Source organism: Psittacula echo (assembly GCF_963264785.1).
Source record: "Psittacula echo genome assembly, chromosome: 11".
Taxonomy (NCBI): domain Eukaryota; kingdom Metazoa; phylum Chordata; class Aves; order Psittaciformes; family Psittacidae; genus Psittacula; species Psittacula echo.
The window spans coordinates 18,369,458-18,394,440 of NC_137746.1; the positions used below are offsets into that span (position 1 = coordinate 18,369,458).

Below are 24,983 nucleotides of genomic sequence, written 5' to 3' on the forward strand. Positions count from 1 at the left end.
CACAGACTTTCCTCAAACATGATTTTTGATAATATATTCCATTAGGTTAACATCATATTTAAAGAAAGTGCATTTTCTGATTTCATTTTAAGTCTGATTTTGAGCAATTATTGTGTCATTGTTCTGCAGTAGAAAGGTTGAATTCATTTACTGTGTGGTTATGCTAGTTATGATTGATGTCGCTTCTCCAAATGATAAACCAATCACCCCAATGATGTAATGTCATTTTAAGAGTGCTATAATCACATTTCTCTCAAACTGGAAGCTCTGATGAGTTCTAACAAAGATTTATTGTAGATTAAAGGCCTTCATAATATCAACAATAGATTGCTCATTTGATGGAAAATTTGATTAGGTAATTTTTTTAGGCAAATGAGTTTTCCAGATATACCAAGAATGGCTCTTGTGAAGGGCACAGGGCAGTACATGTGGATGACTATCATCTCATATCCAAGAAGACTCATCTTCAAGTTGTTGAGGAGCTATCTTGTAATTGTTGAGGTTGAAGCAAGCATAAGTGTACAATCAGATAAATAAGAGGACACTTATATAATGTAATCAGTATGAGACGTCTGCAAATATTTCATCTTCAGCATCTACTTTGGAGACTGTGATAGATTCATTTAAAGAATCTAGAATCTTATATCTAAGTATCTTCAAATCTTCCTTTTTAACCCAAGAGCAAGCGTAAAATACTTAAATGTATTTACTCTCTCCCAAATGCCTGGATCTATGGTGCTAAGTTTCCACAGGAACTAGATTAGATTTTTAAAAAATAATTAAAAAATAATGAAAAGAAAAAAAAAATCAAAGCATGGTTCCACCTTTCCATATCATCTAGATGCTGAAAGCCACCCTGAAAATCTTACAATAATAAGACTGAGCCACATAAAAAGGTGAGCTTTTCCAAGTCAAGGTATATGGCACTATCCATGGTGTTTTCTTATAAACTCTCGAAAGGAAACATTAGGGAGCTAAATGAGAACACGTGAGAACTACAGAATAAAATGACATCATTAGAAAACACTTATTACTTTCCAGAGGATATATTAAGTCTAGAAGAGCCTGTGCTATAGAACACTCTCAGTGGTGATCAAACAATTAAGCATGCATCTACGGTCAAAAAATAAGAACCCAAACCAAAAACAACACCAAAAATCCTGTGACACCCCATGGCTGCTTCTTACATCCTGAAAATTCAGTTATGATGACTGTTCATTAAAGAAGAAAATGAGACATTTGGGGGAGAAAAATGCTAAAACAGAATGAACAAATCAGCCATTCGTATACAAATCAAAGCATATCTGAGCCTACCAAAAAGGTTCATTGGGTCAAGTCCACTGCAACAGGTCTGAAACACAAAGCTTTTAAGGATATAAAGAAACAATGATTATTTTTAAAATGAAACCTAAAGAGCTCTTCCATCAGATTTTCAGTATTGTTTTACTGTGACTTGCTTTATTTGGCTTCCCTAGAAAAGCAATGCTGGTTCACTCAGCCATTGGAGAATGGCAGCTATTAACGCCAAGTACCGTGTATTCAAGTATCCTCCAAGTCTCTTTTTTTAGTCCACATTCCTTGACCTTGATTTTCTTCTACTTCGTAACCCATATTGCACCTCTCCCCCATTCACTTTTCCCATTCCCCTTTAAACCCTTATACACTGTTTGATCCACCACATCTTTTAGACAATGTTCTTTCTTTTGTTCTTTATTCCTTTCTTGTCATCATTCACCTGTTCTGAGCTCTGGGATGAAGCATGCATATCCCCAGCAACTCACTCCTGATTGGCAATAGCCCATCACCATTACCAATAGTGAACCAGAGTTTCTTTTTCCATGAATATCACTTTACATTTCTCTGCCATGAATTTCCTCTGCCATTTTATTGCTCTGTTACTTGGTCTGAAAAGGTCCTCTTGTGATTCTTTATAGTCTGATCTCATCCATACCATACTGCCATCAGGAACTTTTCTTACCCCACTATCTTCTCCAAGTATCTTCATGTCCCACGAAAAGTCATTGGGGAGCTTCAGCTTCTACTCACAGTCTTTCAAACAACTGCTTATTGTGAAGGGGTCTTTCCTCTTTCCCTTTTTTCCCTTAAAAGTGTTTAGCAACAGATTTTACTGAGACCCATTTGAAAATACAAAGACCCTCTATCAACTAGATCACCCTCATTCAGAAATGGCTGACCTCTTCAAAGAACTCTTAAATGGCTACCCTCTACAGAAGCTATACTGTCTCATCAAAGAGAGATCATATTCACTTCCCTGCCCCCATTCAATGGTTTCTGCTGAGTTGCCTATTATAGATTTTGAGGTCTGCCACTCCCAAGATCCCCTTGAACCTCTTGAAAAAAACCCATCAAAACTGGAGTCATATTTTCCACCTTCTAAGCTGTAGTAGCAAAGAAGCATGCTCAATCTCTGAATTATTATTTCTTTGTGTAATTATATTTTAACACACCTGAATGGCTGATCAGGTTAAAGGCAAATTCAGGATGGAAGGAACCCCAGGAGGTCCCTACTCCAGCCTCCTGCGAAGCAAGGGCCAGCTCTGAGGTCAGACCAAGTAGCTCAGGATTTTAACCAATCCGTTCATGAAAACCTCTGAGGACAGAGCCTGCAGAGGCTCTCTGGGCAACCTGTTCCAACTCAATCCTTAGGGAAAAAGTTTTACCTTATATCCACTCTGAATCTTATGTTTCAACTTCAGTTCATTGTCTCATCCTCCCACCACGAGCCCATTTAAAGGGCACCATACGAGAGTACTGTATGCACCCACAGAGGCCAAAAGTTCCACACCACATAGTACCTCCAGAATTGTGTTGTTACAGGAAAGAGTGACCTTGAGCAGATCAGGAAGTGCATATAAAATATAAACTTATAGTGTTCAGTTCAATAGACAGGAGCTGCACAACAGACATCTATGTTAAAAAAATCCCAAACAACAAAAAAGGCAAAACATAAGGAGCATTATAATGGCCTTCCTTTGTTTTGCCTGTATTTCTAAAAAGGGACTGCATCTTCATTCCTTGATTTTGGCTGTCAAAAAGAAAAGTCAGCATCTGTTAATAATAACAACAACAACAACAAAAGGAATAAAGAAAACCTTAAACTGAAAGCAGAGCTGCAAATGTTTTAAAACAGTGGCCTGAAAGACAAGAAGTAATTTGCAGAAAAATAGCAGTATTTTAGTTAAATGTGACATTGGGAGTACAAAATCAGACAGATTCTGAAACAAGAACAGACACAGAATGGCAGAAGCACCACACATTTTTAGATATAGAACCTCATCACCTACATGAGCCTATGCAGAACAAAGAACCATTCTGTGTAAACCTCACTCTTAGAAGATGCATCAAGGAGCTGGAAACTTACTTTGAAAAATAAATCCCTCTGATGAGACAAGAATACAGTAATATTTTTTTATGCTGCTTGTAACACTCCTAAAACTAAAAAGCTCTCTTCAGTAAAATGAAGGAAAAACATAAATGATGTATGGTGTTTCCAAAAAACGTTCAGTGCAATAAAACAGTCCGTTTTTGTTTGCCCTTTTCCATAGATGCTCTCAATTTTGTGCTGATGCAAGAACACATTTGCAATAAATGAAAAAAAAAAAAAAAAGGCATAAACCCGGCACAAACATGTCACAAACAAACTCCATATGTTCGCAATTTTCTTACCACTGCTGGAGGCCTGCTGCGGCCCTGAACACGCTCTTAGCAGATATGAATTAGGAGAGAACTCCTCATCAGGATTGGTGTCCATGATTTGATGGGACGTATTGCTGTCTAGCAATGGCATCTGGCAGCTAACTGGTGGAGGATTATGAGAACTGGGCAGCTGAGCAGATGGGAGAAGGCTAGACGAGGATGTAGGTGGAATGGGACGACCTGGGAAAGAGGACACAGGGATCAAAGATCAGCAATGAATGTAATGAAAAAAACCCAAGCAGCCAAGTAATTGCACTGTAACTGTCCATCGTTACACACGATTACTGCTGTGCAGAGCCATATCATCTCTCCACTGGTACAAACTTGTCCCTTTGTATCATATTCAAGGCATTGTGAGCAGCTCGGCTGTGAACTCATTCCAAAAATCTTTCACAGCATTGGCTTGTAACCCATCAGGTGAGCAGATGCTGATGAATTGAGAGCAACTGCAGACCACTGGATCGGGAGCGCCTGTTTGGCATGGGTACCAACACACAGAGTACCCAAATTCCCAAAGGCCCCATGCTGCATCCTCAGGTGCTGCAAAATGCAAGGGCAACAGCTACAGATTTTACCAGAATTTTCACAGAAATAGGGTGGGTTTTTTTGGCTAAGTAAGACCAATGGGAAAGGGGACTATAATGAACTGATTCCTGGAATTACAGCACACGTCTGTAATCATCTCTTAAAACAATGCGGGTGTTCTGGTTTTCTTTTACTTTTTTATTTTTACCAGGGAAATTGCTCCAAGTACAGGAATCTATTAGAGGCATGTAACAAGAACCATATGAAGGCTATCTCCAAGCTAAGGATCCTCTGTATTATTGTAGATCTTTTCAAAACCCACTGACGGATGTGATAGGAAGCATAGGGGACAGCAGGACTGAAAGGGAATTATCCCATTTGAAGAAATGGGCTAAGCTGGAATATGGGCTAGAAATTCTTAAGTGTTTCACTGTCATTTCTTTCTGCACTGATGCTGTAGGGGCAGAATTTCTTGCCTCGCTCACCAGACAGTTTAATTTCAGCTCTGAAACCCAGTCCTTAATGTGTACAACATACCTCAGCCCACTGTAACAACACATTTTTGGTCAAATAAGCAAGTGGCATCCAGTCAGCAACAAAAATGTTCATAATTATTTATTCTTTTGTGAACTTCCCTGTTATGACTTTATATTAATTATAACTTTGTACCAATCTATTCCATCAAATGCACACAGATGAATACAGGTTTTGAGGGTTTTTTTGCATTGCCTATATGACTGATTATAGAGATGAGAGGAAGAAGAGAAACATGAATTCTGATCTCTGCAAGTTTATCTAGTGCATTGGAGAAATTGTTCATGAATAATTTATACATAGGAAAATATGACCTCTGTGATACTGCTGAAGTCTGTGAGGCAGAGAGATCTGCTGCATGCTAGCTACTGATGTTAAAACGCAGCAAAACTACATAAAATGGTGCATCCTTATTTCCATCAGTCTTAAAGAAACAGTAGCAGAGCAAATACACACTGGCTTCCTCACTAGTTACATCTTCTTTTTGGGAAAGGCGAATGATTTTTTTTAAAAAGGAATTTTATATGAATTGCACTAAGGTTCACACCATCAGTATGAGGCACACATCAAATTCCAAAGGACAGAAAAAAGTAAAGGAAAATTAAATAAAAAATTCCATTCATCACATAGAAATGATACTTGGGAGCAGCACTCAACCAAAGGAACCCAGAGATACTAAAAACCCAACTCCTTTCTCTGCATGGTACCAGCAAAGAGCATGAACTACTTTTTTACCTTCAAAAAGTTTGAAACAAAATAAATACCTGGAAATAGACAAGTGACTATTCTGCTTATTTTATTACCATGTTTTTAGCACTGCATAGATAGATAGTGTGGTGTTTTAACCTCAGCTGGTAACTAAGCACCACGCAGCCACTCGCTCACTCACCCCTACAGGATGAGGGAGAGAACTGGAAAAGTGAGAAAACCTGTGGGTTGAGATAAAGACAGTTCAATAGGGAAAGCAAACCCCCCCCCCCCACAAGCAAGGCAAAACAAGGAATTCACTCCCCATTTCCCATGTTCAGCCAAAACCCCAGCCAAAACCAGCACAGATGATAAGACTAAATGACCAAGTTATCACATGACAAAAATGGGTTTAAGCTACTTTACGGTAATCCCCATCTACTGTCTTTAATGCTAGAGAAAATTCAATACAGATTGAATATTTCACTGTGGACTTGCATTTACGAGGAAATAATTCTAATATTGATGATAGGACTAATTACTGTTACTATTCATGATTATGCTATTCTTACAAAATACTACAGTGAATATCCTCAATATTAAAGGAAGGTGATCGAGCAAACCCCCTTCCTAATTATTCTTCTGCAATGTGTTAGAAACAAGGAAAAAGGCTGAGGTTTGAGACAACTCACACAGGAATATGACACTGTGCCTATTGCATGCATTTAATTTTCAGATATTCTGGTTCTGCTTCAACATTATGAAGCTAAAAGAAGATTTATAATTCACAATCTGCATTTGCTGTATCATATGGAAATATATTACTGTATCATAAAAATGTTGGACGTGAGGTTATGAGATGAAGGGAGAAAGATCTTTTCTTCTGTGTAATGTGCATATGGTATTTCAGGGAAATTTAGGAACAATTTTGAAGAGTACTTTGAGAGAAATGAAAAAAAAAAACCCCAAGAATTCTTTTGCTAGGAAGGCTAATCACATTGATACCTTCATGAAACAATACAGCCCAAATCCCTGAAGACAAGGTAAAATGTCTAATTACTACAGCTCCGTTTGTAGCTTAGAGGAAACAGAAGGTAACAAGTTGTTAAAATATTGCATTATTTTGGTGGGAAGTTGGCTCCTGAGGAAGGTTTGTCCATAAGCACATGTTAATAGAAAACCATAGATGTCTGCAAGTCACAAACCCTATTGCTGATCTGTCTTGTGCTTAGATTTCCTAATAACCTGCTAAATGTGATTAGAACCTTTCCTGTGGTTGGGGAATTCCTGATCTTTCTGTCAAGATGATTTTTGACACCTTGTAAACATTAAACTCCCACTACAGCCTTTTCCTGTACTGTAGTGGGGCTCCAGATAGAGCTTCTCGCTGTTCAGCTTTCCACCCCAGCCCCTGAAACACATGGAATGGCTGAAGACAAGCAACCTTTTGGAAAACCTGTTGGGAAGCGAGTTGAAAAATTACCAAAGAGGAACAGAGAGAGACACTTTAGCTTTGTTGCCTTAGGAAATGAATCCAAAGGGTAACTATCTGCAGTACCACAGTCGAGAGAATGGTTGTGAAAGTACCGAAGAGAATTGAATGGATTGCAGTTAGGCTATAAAGAGCATGATAAATGCAATTTATTTGTTACTACATACTCTTAAATTAGAAATAATGGGTTCAATTCATAGTGTTGAATACTAATACCTTGGTCACACAAGTTCAATGTACCATTTAAAATAACAGACTAACCTTTCCAGGTTTCAGAAACCTCAGCTTCCTGCCAGACCCATTAATGTGTGTGTAGATACTTTAACAGTCGTATTGTGACACCTCCCACCTCTTGAAATGATTCTAAATTTCCATCACTTCACAATGGGACTTGCAATCCCTGCAGTATTATAGAACATACTGTCAATTCTACTACACTGCTGGTTTTCAAAGTTAAATGCATAATGTAAATAGGAGTACATACAATTTTTGTCTGCTTTTCTTCAAACAAGACTTTTGTCTAGCTGTGCATTGACAGAAACCCTGTGTAGTGGTACTTACTTCCATTGACAGCAACAATGTAAATGTGTAATATACCCACAGAAATTTAAACCACATACACATGCTAGAAAGGAAAACCAAAGTCTTAAAGCTGATATATGACAATTCAGTATTAAAAGTTAATACTTCCTTCCAGTATCTGTTCATATGCATGTTCATCCTGCATATGCTCATGCATGGCAACAACTTGTACAGATACTGAATATTCGTAGGGCAGCCAAGAACAACAAAAGCTTTTCCTTTTCCTCCTCCCTCCTCTATGGCTTTCTCCTGACATATATCTTATCTTACTACTTAGAGTGAAAGAAGAAACTTGGTAACTCTCTTTCAGGAGTGCATTCTGATATGAGACAGCTTTGGGCTCCCATGCCATACAGCATCTCATTCTGCAAGGGCCTTTCTTATGATCTTATCACTTACATTCCATTTCCCCCCTAAGATTATGTAGCAGACAGCACTGACTTACTAGTTCAACTTGTATTTTTTTTGTTTTTACCAAAGTCACATCTTTTTTCATCAGCCCAGGAGCCTTTATGAAACCATTCCTCAATTACTGCTACACTCCAAGTCCCTAAGGCTTAAAATCTGCTGTAGAATCTACATTTAAAAATCAAGCCAGGCTTGTAGCTGGTAATGATGATACAACTCTGCCACTAGCTTCAGGAGAACACTCACAGAAGCCAAGGATGCAGATCAGACATTGGTGTGAGGAATTCCTATAATCTCCTTGTTAAGGACAGCTTCATAGCCAGTCAGAGGTACAACAAGGAACAAGCTTACCAGCGGAGCCTGCCATGTGTGGTCATGGAATAACGTGGCAATGGAGTGACAGAGAAGATGGTGTCAAGCCCAGACACTTGAGAGACAGCTAAGAAGAGCTCTGTTCACCTTAATCACAATAACACATTTGGAAAGAGATGCTCCAGTTGCTGTTAGCCTGAAAGACCCCAACTCATCACAGGAAGAAAAAAAAGGAATAAAAAAAGGACTGCCTGCAATCACTGCTAGCATTAATATACATAAATAAGAGACACAATCAAAGAAGAGAAGCAAGCTGCTTATCAGTTCCTGAAGGATTCTTGAGACACACCTTCCATACCCTTTCCCTTCCTGTTCCTGCAAAGGACCTACAGAGTTCTGTGGGTGAATAAAGCCCTTGGTGTGTGTGAAACCCTGGCCTCTATACTCCACCATGGTGCATGACAGGAAGCAGGGAACAAATGTGACAAAACCACCTGGAATTTAAGAGTTTTGATACATGAGCAGTCCCTGTGTAAATATGCATTACACAACTACATCTTGAAGAGCTGTTAAGTAACATTTCAGCTAACTGTAATATAGTGTAGTATTGCTACCTAGCAACAACATATAAGAAATATAATTGTGTACATATTTATATGAATATTCATATATTTAAATATATTTGCCCCCACACATTTAAACAGATATACAAAATATCCAAAAAAGAACATTATTTTAAGCATTCTGAAGGACCAATCCAGACTCTTCAAATAGCCATTTTGCCATTAACTTTGGTAGGGGGAAGATCACAACCTGTATGTTGCCAGCCCACCCTCCTAAGTTAATCATTTCAACATAAAAACTTCCATCATCAGAAAACACCTGAAATCCAGAGGTTGTAAATACAGATTTCAAAGCATATTGTACCTGCAATGGAATTCTCCGGGTTTTTGCAGCACGGGAATCTCACTTCTAAGGTTAGCACGGGTAGCAAAAATCTGTGCAGATTGTTCAACCCCACACATTTTCAGCATGTCTCACTGAGTTCATCTACCAAACTAGCATATCTTCATTGATAAATTACAGCTATAAAGGCATCTTCCTATGTGTAGAGGCTTTCATAAGCAAATCAAGTTTCAACAGCTTTAAACAGCTGGTAATCTTCATAATCAAGATTTTGTACTTCTCTAAGTTAGGCCACCCACTATTCATATAGAAAATAAACATAAATGATCTCACAGCAGCCTTCCAATATCTGAAGGGGACTTACAAGGATGCCAGAAGGGACAAGGGGTAATGGGTTTAAACTTACACAAGGGAAGTTCAGGTTAGATATAAGGAAGAAGTTCTTTACTGTAAGGATGCTGAGGCACTGGCACAGGGTGCCCAGAGAAGCTGTGGCTGCCCCATCCCTGGCAGTGTTCAAGGCCAGGTTGGACACAGGGGCTTGGAGCAAGCTGCTCTAGTGGAAGGTGTCCCTGCCCGTGGCAGGGGTTGGAACTGGATGAGCTTTAAGGTCCCTTCCAACACAAACCATTCTATGACCTGCAATACCTACAGTTAGTCACATGTATCGCTATCAGCAAAATCACTCATGCCTGTTCTATGGCTTTAGTCAAGAGGACCAGGACTCAGACAGCAAAGATATACACAAGCCTCACTGTGCAATCCCCAATACATCAGACTGCAGAAAGAAGGGAAACTTTAAAATACCTTTTGTTGGTGTGGTTTTTTTTAATAGCTGTTTGGAAGCTGCAGCAGCAGTCAAGGATTAGTGCAGGAAGCTGGGACGTTAAAAGTGAAAGGAGATGAGATGTAACTGATGCCATCAGGACAGAAACTGTAAAGCACTTAATTGGCAATTAAGATTTTGACATTTACTGATTGAAGCTGATACTCACATTACACCAATACAAAGTATAGAACCCTGTAGAAAGTAGTCCCATAAAATTATGTTAGTGACTTAAACGATGGGCAGCACCATTAACTGCAGTTGCTGTGTTGCTCATATTACTAAAATTACAGAAGGAAAGCTAAGTAATGGCACTGGGTGGACATTAACTAGAGATGATAAAAGAGAAGGATCAGATATCCTCCTCCTTTGCTTCCTGACTTCAGGAAACAGCTGGAAAGCCAAATGGAATCAGTACAGGAACACAGGCAGGACCCTGCTATCAGGGGTAGCGCACACTGCCCTCCTCCCACAGCACACAACACATTCTCACCACATTTCTAAGTCAGCCCAGCTGAAGCACCTACACTGTCAGCAATGTGAAGTTCACTTACGGAGGGAGAAGTGTTGCTAAATGTGTCAGGAAACAACTAATAACATAAGATGCATGTTTTTGCAGTGCAAAGCACTACAAATTAACCAGGCAGCTGATGAAGGTGAAACTTTCCTGAGGTATAGCACATTCAGCACTCTCCTATTCCTCCCCAGAATAATTGCTTTCTACCAGAAAAATACCCTGCTTTCCATCAAATATGTGTGCAAAGCACATCTTGCCAATGGGCTGGGTACTCCCAAGCAGCCATATTTAATAAATAGGTATTGTCATAACTAGAATAAGGAATATAAATATTTTGTACCTGATGAAATTACTACAGTTAACTGACAACAGGAGAAATCACCCATTTCCCATACAGTAGCAGCATCTATTATTTATGTAGCTAAAATGGCATTTGTACGCCAGCACACTGGAGGCCAGCATGGAGCCCAGGCAAAGCTTCTCCCAGGGGAGAAAGTCCTTTTCCCCAGTGCTAAGCAGCCTGTACTGCCAGCTCTCAGGAGACAGACAAGACACACCAACAGTCACCTCATCTAGCAAGCAGCAGTGCTAGCCTGTCTGTAAAGAGGACTCTGTTAACCCTGTATTTATCAGACAGTATTTCAAGTTGAAAATAATAACCAAAAGCCCAAAATGATGCTTGTTAAGAATAGGGAATGAAATCTAAAAACTGGTGATCACTTCTTCAGCGCCAAGTTGTTTTCTGTTGCCTAAACTGTTTTTTCTCTAAGGCCAAAAAGCTTCAAAACAGCAAAAAAGAAAGAGAGGAATCAGGATTTGGATGACAGAGAGTTATCATAGAAGAAAGGTACTTCAGGGTTTCTGAAGTTCTTATCTCTCTGAAAACAACAAATGAACAAAACCAACCAAGCTAAGAGAAAGGTTTTCACAAAGTCTATTTCACAAGAGTCAGAAGAGAAAATAAGGTCCTCCTAAAAGCATGGGGCTGATATTCCTGCACAGACCTGTTTATTGATGTCTTTTGGGTATCTCTCTTCATCAAAACAGATAGTAAGGGCAACTAAGGATGAAGTTGATGCCATCATATCATACCAGGAAAAGACAGAAGGTGGCTTGGAAACAATGAAAAGAGAATGCCAAAAAAAGATCTAGATACAGTAAGTCATCCCCTGTGATTTACATAACAATGAACCAGTGAAGACAGGTCAGTACTATGGTTTGTATCCTTCCCATTTAACAAAATGAACAACATCTGACATGGCCTGCTAAGTTTTCTCAAACCTTTTGTTATGCATAAAAACCACAAATGAGAGCATGAACCCAGTGCAGGTAATAATAATAATAAAAAACCTAACAACGGTATAGGCAAGAATATGCCCCAAAAGGCAATTTCTATCAATGTACAAAGATTGTATCTTTGGTCAGTAGCTCCTCAGAAACCAGAGCCCAGCATGGCACACAGAGAGCTGAGTTATGCTGTTTTCACTGACACGCTGTGCATCCTGCTCTCAGTAAGAGACAGTGGAGATGTCTGGGCAGGCAATAGCTATGCCTGCAACTATGTCTTTGCAGACTGCGGGGATGACAGGTTGGCTACTGCCTGCTCTGCTCCCTGCTGCTGTGTTCTTTCAGAAGACTTCACTGGAGCCCCTGAAGCCCTGAGGCCTTTCTTCCTTTATTTTTGGAGGTTTTTTTCATTTCAAGGTCGCTGAAACATTGAAAGGCTCATGTCGGAGTTCCCCAGGGCAGCAGCGTTGCTGAGGCACAGCTCCATCACATCAGCAGCACATGAACTCCCACAGCCTTCAGAGTGAGGGAAAGCATTTTTGTTGGCAAGATCTCCAAAGATAATACTGAAGACAAACTTAGTGCAAGCAACATCCATTCCCTCCCTTCTCAAGCAGGCAATGGAACTACCTCTTCTCTTAAACACATCCAGGTTTCTGTGAAACATCAAAATGCAAAATCATCTCTAAGGGGACCAAATCCCTCAGGAAAAGGGCACTCAAGAAATTAACACACGCCTGCCAAAATCTCTACCTCCTTTACGAAAATTTGAAAGACAGTAACATAGGATGATCTAAGAAAGCATAAAATATAGTTTTGAAAGAGTCTTAAATTCACATTGTACAAGCCAATAGAGCATTTGTTTAAAAAACATGATCCTAGGAATCATGATCTTACCTGTGTGGGTATAACATTTTTGTAGGCAGTAAGTTTAAACGTTGCTTAAATAAAACTACCCTAAAATTCAAAGTTATTTCTTCTTAGGTACATGTGATAATTTATATTTTCATTTCCAAGCAATCTTACAGAAAATGGGGGGTAGGAGTGTGTGGTGGGAGACATAAATCAAGAAAACCCCAGACAAAACAAAATAATCCTAGATTCTTCATGACTGTAATGCATGAAGTCTGAAGTGCTTTAGTGTTGTTGTAGTTCTAGTTAGATTTTGCCAGCAGGACAAGAAATTGTTTATAAGGTGTTACATGTGATAGGAAAAAAAAAAGAAAATTTAAATGGCAACCAGTTTCTGTATTAAAAAAAAATAAAAATTAAATCCAACATTAAAATATACTCATGCTTAATATGTTCCTCTTCTCTGTCCTCTGAAATAGAACCAGTTACCTGCACACCTAGGAATGCAATTCGAGAGCTGTAGATAATAGAAAAGGGTTGAATGAAGAAGAACCAGCCAGTCCTGGTCTCTGTGTTTTATTATGGATCCATTTGACAGGCTTGTCCAAGTTTTGTATCTTGCTTAAACCATTTCATCTCTGTATGTGGTTAATATTTCCTGAAGTACTGCCCATGTGTAATGCTTGAATATGAAAATCACTGTACCAATGCAAGGTACTATTATTACTAAAAGCTATGCATTAGAATAAGGCTAACTTGGAAATCAATCATGTATCTTCTGACTTTCAGTGTTAAAGTTAAATTAATTTTCCTAAGCAATCCACCTACCAAATATATCAGTTTTACAGAATTCATACCGTACATGACTTAAGAATTATCTAAACCAATTCAGAATGTAAAGGAATAATTTGCTGCTGTCAAAAGCTAATGTCACTTAATTCTTGTCTTGTTAAATCATCTGATGCCCCTTTCCTTTTTAGTTAAACAAAGATAAATAATAAAAACAATTTACAGCTAGAAGATGTGAGGGGTTTGCAGCTGTTCAATGTCTTTTGGGCAGATTAGATTCTGTAATGAGAAGTTATAAGCCTCATTTTATAAAAGCTGTTGCTGTCTTGGGAAAAACATCAGTGAATAAGATTAGAAAACTCTTTTCCTTCATGAACCTATTACACTAGCAAGCTGATTACTTGGCATATGTTTGATACTTTCATAGCTGGAAAACAGTAATTTGTTTCAATGATTTTTTTCCCCATCACTCATAAAGTCAAAATGTCTTCTCTAATATTACCATACCTCTGAGTTAGATAGTAAAGGCAGAGCAAGAAGGAACAGAAAAACGCACATGAGCATAACTCACATGAGCTTGCATCAATTCAACTTCCCTAAAAAAGGTTCTACTGAACTAACTATAACTAACATTAAATTATAACAACTCATCAACCGCCTGTTCCTTGGGGGACAAAAATAACACTCTAAGATTAGGAATGTATTTAGAAGAAACTTATTGGAAGACTCACAGCCATCATCATGTATGACCAAATTTCCACCTTTATAGAAACTTAGTGATATGTGCAGCTTAAAAAAATTGGGAAGAAATAGAATTTCCTATTTATCAATCTTATAGCTGAGCATTCATGCCAGGGAATTCCACTAATGGAAGGGCTGTAATGAGGCCCTAGGTAGGTAGTTACCAGGCACCCTGTGAACTCTATCTCCTCAGATCAGTCTACAAGTACTTGTTTTGATCTTTATTCTAGTGACACAGAGTTTAGATTGTGCTGTGCTACAAACTTGTTTCTACCTTCCAAACACCTCCTGTTTACCTTCACCTTATTTTACTGAAATTCTAAATACTGTTCAACAACCACGCATACCATCTCCACTCTATATCCTCCTGAATGATGCTGCCTTTATTTCCGTTAGTGAAATTTATTTCCAGGAACGTTGCCACACTTAGTGACTCAAGTGCCTAGAGTCACTAATAGGTGGGAAAAATAACACTGCCTTGTACAAACATGAGAAAACTCCAACCTGTAATTATTTAACAAACTCTGTGAAAAATCATATATAGATAGTACTAACTGGTGGGAGTTGGATAATGATTAGAGAGTTTGTGTTAACTCTTTGCAACCTACTGAAAAAGCAGCTCTAATTTCTGGTGGACAAATATTAAATGAAGACACGGTTTCACGTGATCAGTATTAGGTATATGGCTAAATTTAAACACTATACTTAAAACCTGCTGTATCATACAGTGCAGTGCCAGTGCCGTATTCTGGCTAATTCTGCTACAGGTTATTAAAAAGTCTACTTTAATTAGTTGCACCTACAGTTTGAATACAGTGTTCTTATTTGCTTTCTAAATATGCGTAGAATGCGCTTCTGAATTAGCACTGAACAACTGCTGTGATACACTCTAAACATGCTTGTATTTTAGTGCTGGGAGATACTAAGGTGCAGGAAGAAACGTATCAGTATGACGGGAATTAATCTTCCATTACTCTTGATACTGATACTTACATTTACATGAAACTATCTTGATATTTACATTTCTCTTCATCTAGTTTCTTCTTTCGAGATCTTCACATTTCTTACACAAGCTGCATGGAAACTTGTAGAAGTTGTGGATGTATAAGGAAACGAAAGGCTTGACTTTTCAGTCATGTATGATACCGGAGTGATTTTCCAATGCACAAAAGCACGTAAGCATTTAACTTCCCTGTGTCTAACTGCATCTTCAGCAGCTGAACATCTTTTCTTTTTTTCTTACAGATTTATCAGGTGCTACAAATGTTTAAGACTTATGATATTTTTACACTGAATGTCTGTGTTCCCTGACAAGAAGTTACCAAGCCCTGTAACGGATCCTGCTTCAAGAATGAGTATCTCACCATTAAATAGCAAACCTCAGTGAAATCTCAGTTCCATAAAAGTCAATACAAATCTTATTTTTGCCTTCAGCACAGCCAGAATTTCACGCTAGAGCCCTAAAAAGCTTTGCACAGAGAGATGCTCCCCCAACAGCAGTCTTTTCTGTACTGGAATACAGTTGCTGTTGCTGTTCATTTAATTCTGGATAGTCCACCGTGCTCAGGTCTTAGGAATACAGCTTGGAGCTAAATTGAAGTTCAAAATCAAAAGGAGAAGTGAAATCCCATCACTCATAAGGAGCCAGGCCTATTTAGCCCTTTAAAATCTCTCTGATGTCTTCTGGTAGGGCTGACTAGTCCCTGAAGAAGACATGGAATACAGAAAATATCCAAATACAGAATTATGGACAACCTACAAAACCACTTCCAAATGAGCAACTTAAGGGCAGATAAAATTTGTTTGCTCCCAGTATTGAATAAGGATTGAGAGATTTCCATCTTTGTAAAGGTGATTTCCAGTTCAAAATTTGAGCAGCAGACCCAAATAAAGAAAGAGAATATAAATTATGGAAGAAAAGAAAATATCATTTATTGCTTGTGGGCCACACTTTAAATGAATACAGGAATCTGTTCATTTTGCTTACATGAAAGCTGAAAAATGTTGATTTCTTAAGTGAGAATGTTTATGTCAAATTTCACTTTATATGAAAAGATTTAGCCAAAATAAGACCTTTCTGAGCAGAGACTGCAACCCAAGAGCTATCAGCCCATTAACTCTTTTACTATTGCTGTGTATTGCTGTAATTAATGGCACTCTGAGAGAACAGTACAGGAAATTAAAAAGATAAAATTTCCTTTTAATGAAAAGAAATTGCAGACATGAAAGACTACTATGTGGAAAAGGGAGCTTTGCTCTGCAGTACTAAGAAACCTGTAACATGATTAAAGGGCATTTGCAAGCACAAATTAGATAACTTGAAAAGGTAAGAAAACTTTTCATTATAGTTACAGTTAAAGTTGAGAAAACTGAATGAATAAAAATACATGTTCTTCCCCTTAAACAAATGGGCTCTGTTCCATGCCTTTTGGTAAAGCAAAAACCCCACCAAAAATCACACAGGCTACAGAATAGCTGGAATGTACTATGCCGCATTTCAGCATAAACTGTATCTTTAAAATAATGACAGTTTCTCTCATTTTTTCAATCTTAAAGCACTTTATAACTACAGCTCAGAAATACATGGACAGAGAAGAATTAAAGCAACTGAAGCTGAAATATGCTACTTAGGAATCCAAAGTTTGTTTACACCATTAGAAGGCACTCAAATATATATCCCTATAAATGACAAGGTCCCAGCAGAAAATTAACAGGAACAATTTTCCCATCTCAGGAGCTGTCGAGATGGGCTCTGTTAGCCAATTTATCTTACTCTAGCACATCTCTGGTGCTTGTCAATCAGTATGTGAAACATTTGGTGCTGATTGCCATTTTTCTATCCACTTCCTTTTGCCTCTCGTACCAGGCAATTTACTGCAAGTCAATCAAGGTTGCAGCAGACCTTGTTTAAATAAAACACTGTTGAGTTCTTTTCACACCAACAATTTCAAAAACAGAATGAGCTGTAGCTTTTCACATTTACATTTATACTACTTTTTCCGGTTTTCCCAAATGCCATGCTCAAGCTAGAAGTCGTATCTAAACTCAGCCGGAAGCTTATTAAGAAAACAGGAAAGATGAACAAAACATAACTGTATATGCTTTGATTGTCAAAAATGCTGTCTATCAATGGAGACAGAGAACATCAAAAAGTACTTAAGTAATCTGAGATTATTACTTCTTCAGCCTTGCTTGAAGTCAGGTCTCCACACCATTACAGCAACTTCTGAATTGTCTGAACTTAACTGATGGTTATTTCAACTAATTCATTTACACTGTGATTTTAAGGTAAGAAGGAGACCAACTTCTGTATTAATAACTGCATGTCACACATAAAAGTATTAGGAAAAAAATTCTTCCGACTAAAAACTTTGTCCTATGCTCCATAGAGACAGCTTCCCTCTCACATCCAGACGAAACGATCCCACAGCAACCCCAGGTCACATCACGCTTAACTCTGGCACTACCTTTGCACCACCTGTAAGCAGTGAGGTACAGGAAAAGGTGGGAACAATTTCCTTTGCAACATATACCTGATGTACAACTGAAACAACGTACATTTATAGTGCATAACACTTAGCAAACAAAAATAATTGAAAACTTCGACTTGTTTCTGCACAGTAATACCTGGCTTTACAAACAACACCTGTGTAACTTTGCTACTGTACACAACGCCATTCCAGTGCTTAGGTTCACCATGGACTGCAAAATCAGCTACATGATCATTCACAACAATGGAGCTTAAAACTATTGTCTTCTGAGCTGGAACAGCAATTAAATACCTGTAGCATGCATTTATGTGCTACAGCTATACAGACTGATGACAGTTTAGTCAGTTTAGTCTGTTATTTATTAGATCCATATACACTAAATCCAATGACGTACAACAGCAACAAAAGAAAATGCAAGTCAGATCAACCCCTAAGATGGCACAAGTAATAATCTCAGATGAGCAACAGAGGACATATTCCTTTAATAGCAAAGAGATCAAGAAGGTGGCTACGTTACTGTTCTTATTAATAAGATTATTAATTCCTCCCCTTTTTAATTATAAATGATGCAAAAGTGTCAGAAATTCAATCCCCCACAATCTCAATGGCGTATACATATGCTAGCTTATACAATATATACATATTACTTTATACTTATTTTATATATTATTTTCTAGCACATACGTATACATGATAGAAAATAAACTGTTACACACACATATCTAGAAAATGAACAGATTTTGAAAGAGAAAAAAAAATATCAGTTCCTTCTCTGGTCAACAATTTACAGCTATTTTAAAGGTATGAAAAGAGCTTAGATTACTAAAGAGGATGCCTGAGGTAAGAGTCTCAAATTTGCCTGTGGTTAACAACTTAAAACATGTCATGACCGGAACATCCCTGCTCATTTGCTAGTACTTTAATATGAGACCTAATATCTTCTCAATCTATAGCTCATACGATAAAATACATAAATCACCTATAACAGAGTCACAGTCTGATGGAACAATCAAGCAACTGTATCATAAGGTGTATATAATCACCAGTCCTACCCTTTGCAGTATTTAAAAATCCTTACATTATGCCAACATAATGCACAGTACAATTATAATGCACTGTATCCCACTATCTTTTGGATAAGGAATTATAGCTTACCTTTTGGATAAGCACTAGTTTAATTATAAAGTAAGAAGTGATAAACATTTTAGAACATTAGTCTCCTAAGAAGCAAAAACCTCTTGCTGTTCCTCCTCACCAGGGGGGTTACTGCAGGTAATCCTTCTGAGGCAGTCCCCAGTTTATGCATCTTCCTTTACACTGCTGCAAGTAATAGGGCAATAAAAAATTCCACATAACATGAGAGTTAGACGTGTACCACAGATGTGGATATTATATAAACACACACAGATATATACCTCCATACACAAGGATATTTTTAGGCATACTAGATACGTGCTGCCCTAACCTTAACTCTACCAAGAGTTGACCTTTGAATTATTTCCAGAAAAAGATTCTCATTACTCATGAGAAGGATGATGCATGTTTTACTTTACATTGATGTAACTGAAACCCCCCGAAATCCAAAGCAAACAACAAAACCAGCAAGCTGTAGATAAAAATGTATTTCCTGCAAGGCAAAATCAGATAGCCTGACTCATGCCAATATGATGCAAGTATATGCCTCAGTAACAGCAGCCAGTATCCCACAGTAAAGTGATCATAAAAGTAGTATAAAAATTCCAGATTCGTAGTTTAAACTTAACTAATGACAAAAGAGAATTATTTTCTTGCCTTGCCTTGAAAAAGATGCCTCCTACACTAAAGCATGAAGATCCAGACTTATATAACATTTATCATTTTCAATGATATGAGAACACTTACATATGAAGAAATTTTCCATTCATTCCACCCCATATACCTAAAACATCTTGGAAGAAAACAAAATGCCATTCTAATGCTCAGAAAGCTGTGGGCTTATTCAAATCTAAATCTCGCCACTGGCAAGGCATGCATGGGAGTTTTACAGTCCTCTCAGCTCTATGGAAGAAGTTCCTCAGGGCTTGCTGACAGCTCATGTCTGGACCGCAGGTCTAGAGCTGGGCTCCTTCAATTCAGTGGGGAGACATCTCTTCCAAGATAAAAGAAACCACAACAAACCCCAAAGCCCCTACACCTGATTCTGAACTGTTTCTCTTTGCTCATAGTAGTGATTGCCTTTTCATCACATCATTTTTCCCAACAGTTACACCAGTTTGTTGGTATATGTTTTCTGATTATGAATGTGAAAGGGAATGTAAAATGTTTCTGCCATAGAAAGAAGCAATAAATGAGGAGTGAAGTTATTTGATAGCTAAACGCCCTAAATAAGCAATTGGCTTAAGTGAAACTGCGGGGAAGACTGCCCGCTTTCTGCCTGCCCCCACCCCCAGACCCTCTGTCCTCCAACCTGAGAATTTCTGTTAGGGCCCTACACAGACTGAACACAACATTTGATGGATTTTATGGAAATGTAGCTGAAGTCAGTAGGGTGGAGAGGATCAATACAGAGAGAAGCAGCATGCACAGCCTGACGTATCACCTGCCAGAGGCTTACAAAGGAAGAGTAAGTTACAATTCTCTCTGAAAAGTCGATCACATTTTTCACTATCCTTACCATTAACCACAACTCCAGGATTTTTTATCTGTTCCTATCCTCTTTTTCCCTCAATACCTGATTGCTTAAAACCTTAATTTTAACCTGAACCTGCAATTTTAGCTGCTAAGAGAATTGCACTTTCTTGTCTCTCTACAGCCCCAGGGACTAATTGAGAAGATTACCTGAAGGCTTGAGGTCTAAATGCCCAAGGAAGAACAAACTGCTTAAAATGATTTCTACAAAGAAGAATGACAGAAATAGGAACAACTAGGAGATCTTTTTGTCACTGGATGCTTTTATATTACAAATGATGGAATGCTGTGTGTGATCATCTGCTGGGAAAACCAGCAATAACACAATGAGTTTCAGTGATTTCTGTTATTGCAGTACATAGAAATAAGTGACAGACAAGCAGCTTGTTTTCACTAAAATCACAGAACTAAAAAGGAGTCTCGATCTAAAAATATTATAATATAAGCAGGGGTCAAGTTTCTTTTGTCTTTGCTAACTTGCCACTGTGAACAGATGAAAACTGTTAAATCTGTAAGACTGAAATCATGGTGCTTCTCTCCAGCTATCCTGTAGACCATGCTAAAAGCAGTATTGAGGCCTAAATGGAGTAGATACGTAAGCAGGAGTCAAAGACAGTTTTAAAAGATGCCATTTTACCTACGCTTAATGAAATGAAAACTAGAAAATCCACACTCCTACCAGAAGTCATGACCCCATCAAAAACTGATGTATAAAACTGTTCCAGCAAGGTCAGTTAATAGAAATAATACACCACTATCCAGTCCATTTGGGGCTTTTGTTCTTAAACACTTCAGTAAATGGGCCTGTTTGTTAACTCCAACAGATAATTATGAACTCCAATAAAAAATTCAAATTATGTTAATAGGCCAGAGAACAACAGCTGTTTCTGGAATCACGGGCAATTACTAGACATAATGGTTCTCAATTAAGCTGGAGGGTATTTTCAATTGTTCATAATTCGCTATTTTAAAAGTATCATAAAAATATATACGTGTGAGCTGTTAATAAAACTTTCAGATGAACAATGTAGCTGTTTGTCACAGAAAGACCTATCTTATTTATAGTGGTTTTCCTCTTGTGAATATGCAGCTATTGTTAGTGAAACAAAGGAACTACATGGGGTTTATTTCTCATAGTGCTCCTAAGTGGAAGAGGAGCTATATTCCTTTCTTAAGTAACTTCAGTTTCCCTTAGGAATACAGTCAGCAATCATGCACATCTTCACCAACCCTATTTTTAGATACTGCAGCTCACTACATAAAATGTAATGCATGTGTGGATGTGAACCAGGAGACTTGCTGCTTGTCCACTTTCAGATTTCTGATATTTTTTGAGGGAATAAAATTGACGAACAGAAAAAAATGGAACAAATAAGGACTAAAATGAGACTGAGAAATCCTAAGGATCATCCTTCAATCATAAGGATGTAAGCACTGTAGATTTCCACCAAACCAAATAAAACAAACACTTTCAATAAATTAAGCCATTAAGGAAAGATCAATAGGCAATAATTACTACCCTCACTTCCACTAAAACTAGCACTTACTTATCCACTACATGTGCAACCTTGCATTAGGAAAATGGCACATTTAGCAGTTGCTAAATCCTCATTATAACTTTACTACATATGATTAATAATCATTTTACTGGAGACATGCCTGAATACCCTGAGTAGATTTAAACACACATGTGTGCACATGTGTTTTATTTATTTATTTCAAAATAATACTTTAAAAACATTTTCTCTAACCCAACCACTTCCATCTTTCTCTTGCCAAGAAACAAAACTTCTTCCATTTTTATTCAAATCCATTTGCTCACGTTTATCCTGAGAAAGAGTAAATTGTTTGACAATAGCTCCTAACTGTAGAAATTTATATTTTCATATTTAAACAACAACTCAAAGACTTGAGCACAACACTGTGAATAAGCAGTGGAAGACAGCGATTCATCATCCAGACCTTAAGATCTAGTGAGAGTCTTTATTGCTTTGACCTCATTAAACCAGTGCAAGCCATGAGCTAACATAAATCTGCCTCTCTAAATACTTTCCTCTTTAATTTTTTAATAGTTCCAAACAAAAGGAAAGGTTAAAGCCAATTAAAAGAGACACAAATACCATTATTATTGCCCTGACAAACTGTTAGTTATTGGATTTGATGATTTCACTTTAGGAAACTATTACTCCAATTTCTGAATGAATTAGAAATTACACTCTTTATTGACTGCCCTGAGGGGCTCTGGGTTTGCTGGGGGGAGGGTGGGTGTGGGGGTGTGTGTGTGTGCACTGTGGTTGGGTTTTTTTTCTCAATCCCTCCATTTTTATTCCATTTACTCTTTCACTGCTTTAAGTTCGAAACTTAAAGTAAATCTCAAGTGTTACAGCTGGGCAAGGATATCACCATAAAGACTAAATCGTAATTCTAACTTCATTCCAAATGGGACAAAAAGATTCTGAATTCACTCCTATGCAGTAAAATCTTGTTTTTCTGTCTCATTAAGATCACTGTACAATACCAACAGATGCTTAAAAGCATGTAGTGCTGAAAGAACTGTTGAGAAAATCGAAACAAAAGTACTGAAGTACTGATGAATGGCAATCTAATGATACCATAAAGATTTTGCTTTCCTGTACCATGTCTAGCAAAACACACATATCCCAACACCCCCCTCCCCCCAAACTCAAAAAACCCCTCATTAAATAGGTAGCATTTTAATGTCATTTCATACTGTTTGGCACTGTGAGCAGCAGACAGTATTTTCCTTAAAAAATTAAAGAAAAAAGAAAAAGGAAAAGATAGGGGTTAAAGTCTCCCAGAATTCCCAATGACCTTGGTAGCTGCTCTTCACACAGAACTGCGAACAGAATATTACCATTAACGTTATAATCATAGTAAACAAGCATCTGGCTGTCATTTAAAATACAGCTTTTCTCTACTGATAATAAGAAGCATTTTCTGCTAATTTCTGTTATCTGTAAATCTCTCTTGGCATTCCAACTCTGCACTTAATGTGCTGTACACGCTTCACTGTATGCACAATGAACACTTGCATCAAATGTCAGCATGTCTTCTTGTTATCTTAAAGATAGGCAGGGATTCATTCAATAAAACATCTAAAGAATAAGATGATAAGGAATAAGGAGATATTTAGTTATTATGTCACAGATATGCACTGTAATTATATATTTATTTCTTTTCTTTTACATTTGGAAAATAATCATAACTTTTTTTGCAAAAAAACACTTTCATTTTGTGGCTAGCTCTCTGAACGGGAGCTGAAGCCAAGTCCCAATCACCTATTTATTATCCATGTACTGCCTCTCTAAATGAGCAAAGTACTACAGCCCATCAGCCCCAAGTTAATCACATCTGCTCATTTGGAGGTATCACTGATTTGCTTGCTGCTAGTCTATCCCTATAGGATACCTGCATAGATGCAAACCAGAAACTAAGCTGCAATCAGCTCTCATATTTTGATTTTCATATTTTCCATTTGGTTCTGTTAGACTACTGGAAAATTAATCTGCAAGTGACCCTTAAAAACATACAAGCCCAGTGCACAGGTAAAAAGCAGTAGCCTTGAAAAATTAAACTTGTGTAACAATTTTCTCTCCTCCTTGATTTAATGGTGCAAATGAACAAGCAACCCAGTTGACTGAATTCACTCATATGAAGTCAGTACAAGGAATGTCACAATTCTGTCTCAGGTTCTGAACTTTAAATGGACAAAGTATTTCATACGCATCAGAAACAGTAATATACTTGTTAAAGAAAATTTTTAAAATCTAAATTGAGTTCAAATTGAGTGCCTATCTTTTAAATTTTTATTAAACTTTGTTTCTCATTCTCCCTCTCATTTAGATGCTTGCAAAATAAATATAATTATATCCAACTTTAATAACTTTGGTACCTTGAGCTGCAGGTGCTAGTATGCTGTATCTATTACCATATTTTAAGCCCTTTTAAGAAGATTGCATTAATTTCTATGATAATTTAGAGCCCATAATGCATTCCAAGATGCGAATAGATGTTAATCACTACAGAATGATTTTCCTGTATACTAACGAAGTCACGCTGTAACCAGTAACTACTAACTTTTAATATTCAACATTGCCTCTGAAAGACTTGATTAAAATTTCGTTAGAGTAACGATACCTTTGAGAACAGTTTAAAAACCCCAAACTAATGAACAAGTACAGGAACTGCTATATCCTTCCTAAAGAAACTTTCAGGACTGAAAACGTTTATAGCATCCATTCCATTCTTTGGCCAGTACTAAAAGAAGCTATCTATGCATATCTATCTTTTGGTAACACTACAGACCTAGTACAGCAGCTAGCTCAAAGAGAGTAGGCAGAATAGAGTCAGCATTATTAAAATGGTATTATGTTCAATATTACAGGTACGTCACTGAGAAAAAACTGACATCAGTGATTGCATAACTATTCTGATATTAGAATACTTAGATTGAGAAAATAAGGCAAGAGTTTGCTTTATATTTTATGTCAAACCTCAGCTTGTTTCATCAAACAACCTCTAACAGAGCAACATTCAAATTCAAATATCTATACGAAGAAGTGGAAATTGGCAACATTTTTTTGGAACAAAGCCACTTACAGCTTTTCTGCAGCTTAAAAGTAACTAAGG

General features: G+C 37.6%; 1 protein-coding gene across 5 annotated transcripts in view; it reads right to left on the reverse strand.

Annotated features, from left to right (window-relative positions):
* Window positions 1-24,983, reverse strand: part of TENM2 (teneurin transmembrane protein 2) — a gene marked incomplete at both ends in the record, with an annotated part of 540,785 nt that overhangs the window by 229,532 nt on the left and 286,270 nt on the right. For all 5 annotated transcript variants that reach the window (XM_080627345.1, XM_080627344.1, XM_080627343.1 and 2 more), the window contains one exon: window positions 3,688-3,897. In XM_080627345.1, coding sequence (XP_080483471.1) covers window positions 3,688-3,897 — 210 coding nt within the window. The remainder of the gene's footprint in view (window positions 1-3,687; window positions 3,898-24,983) is intronic.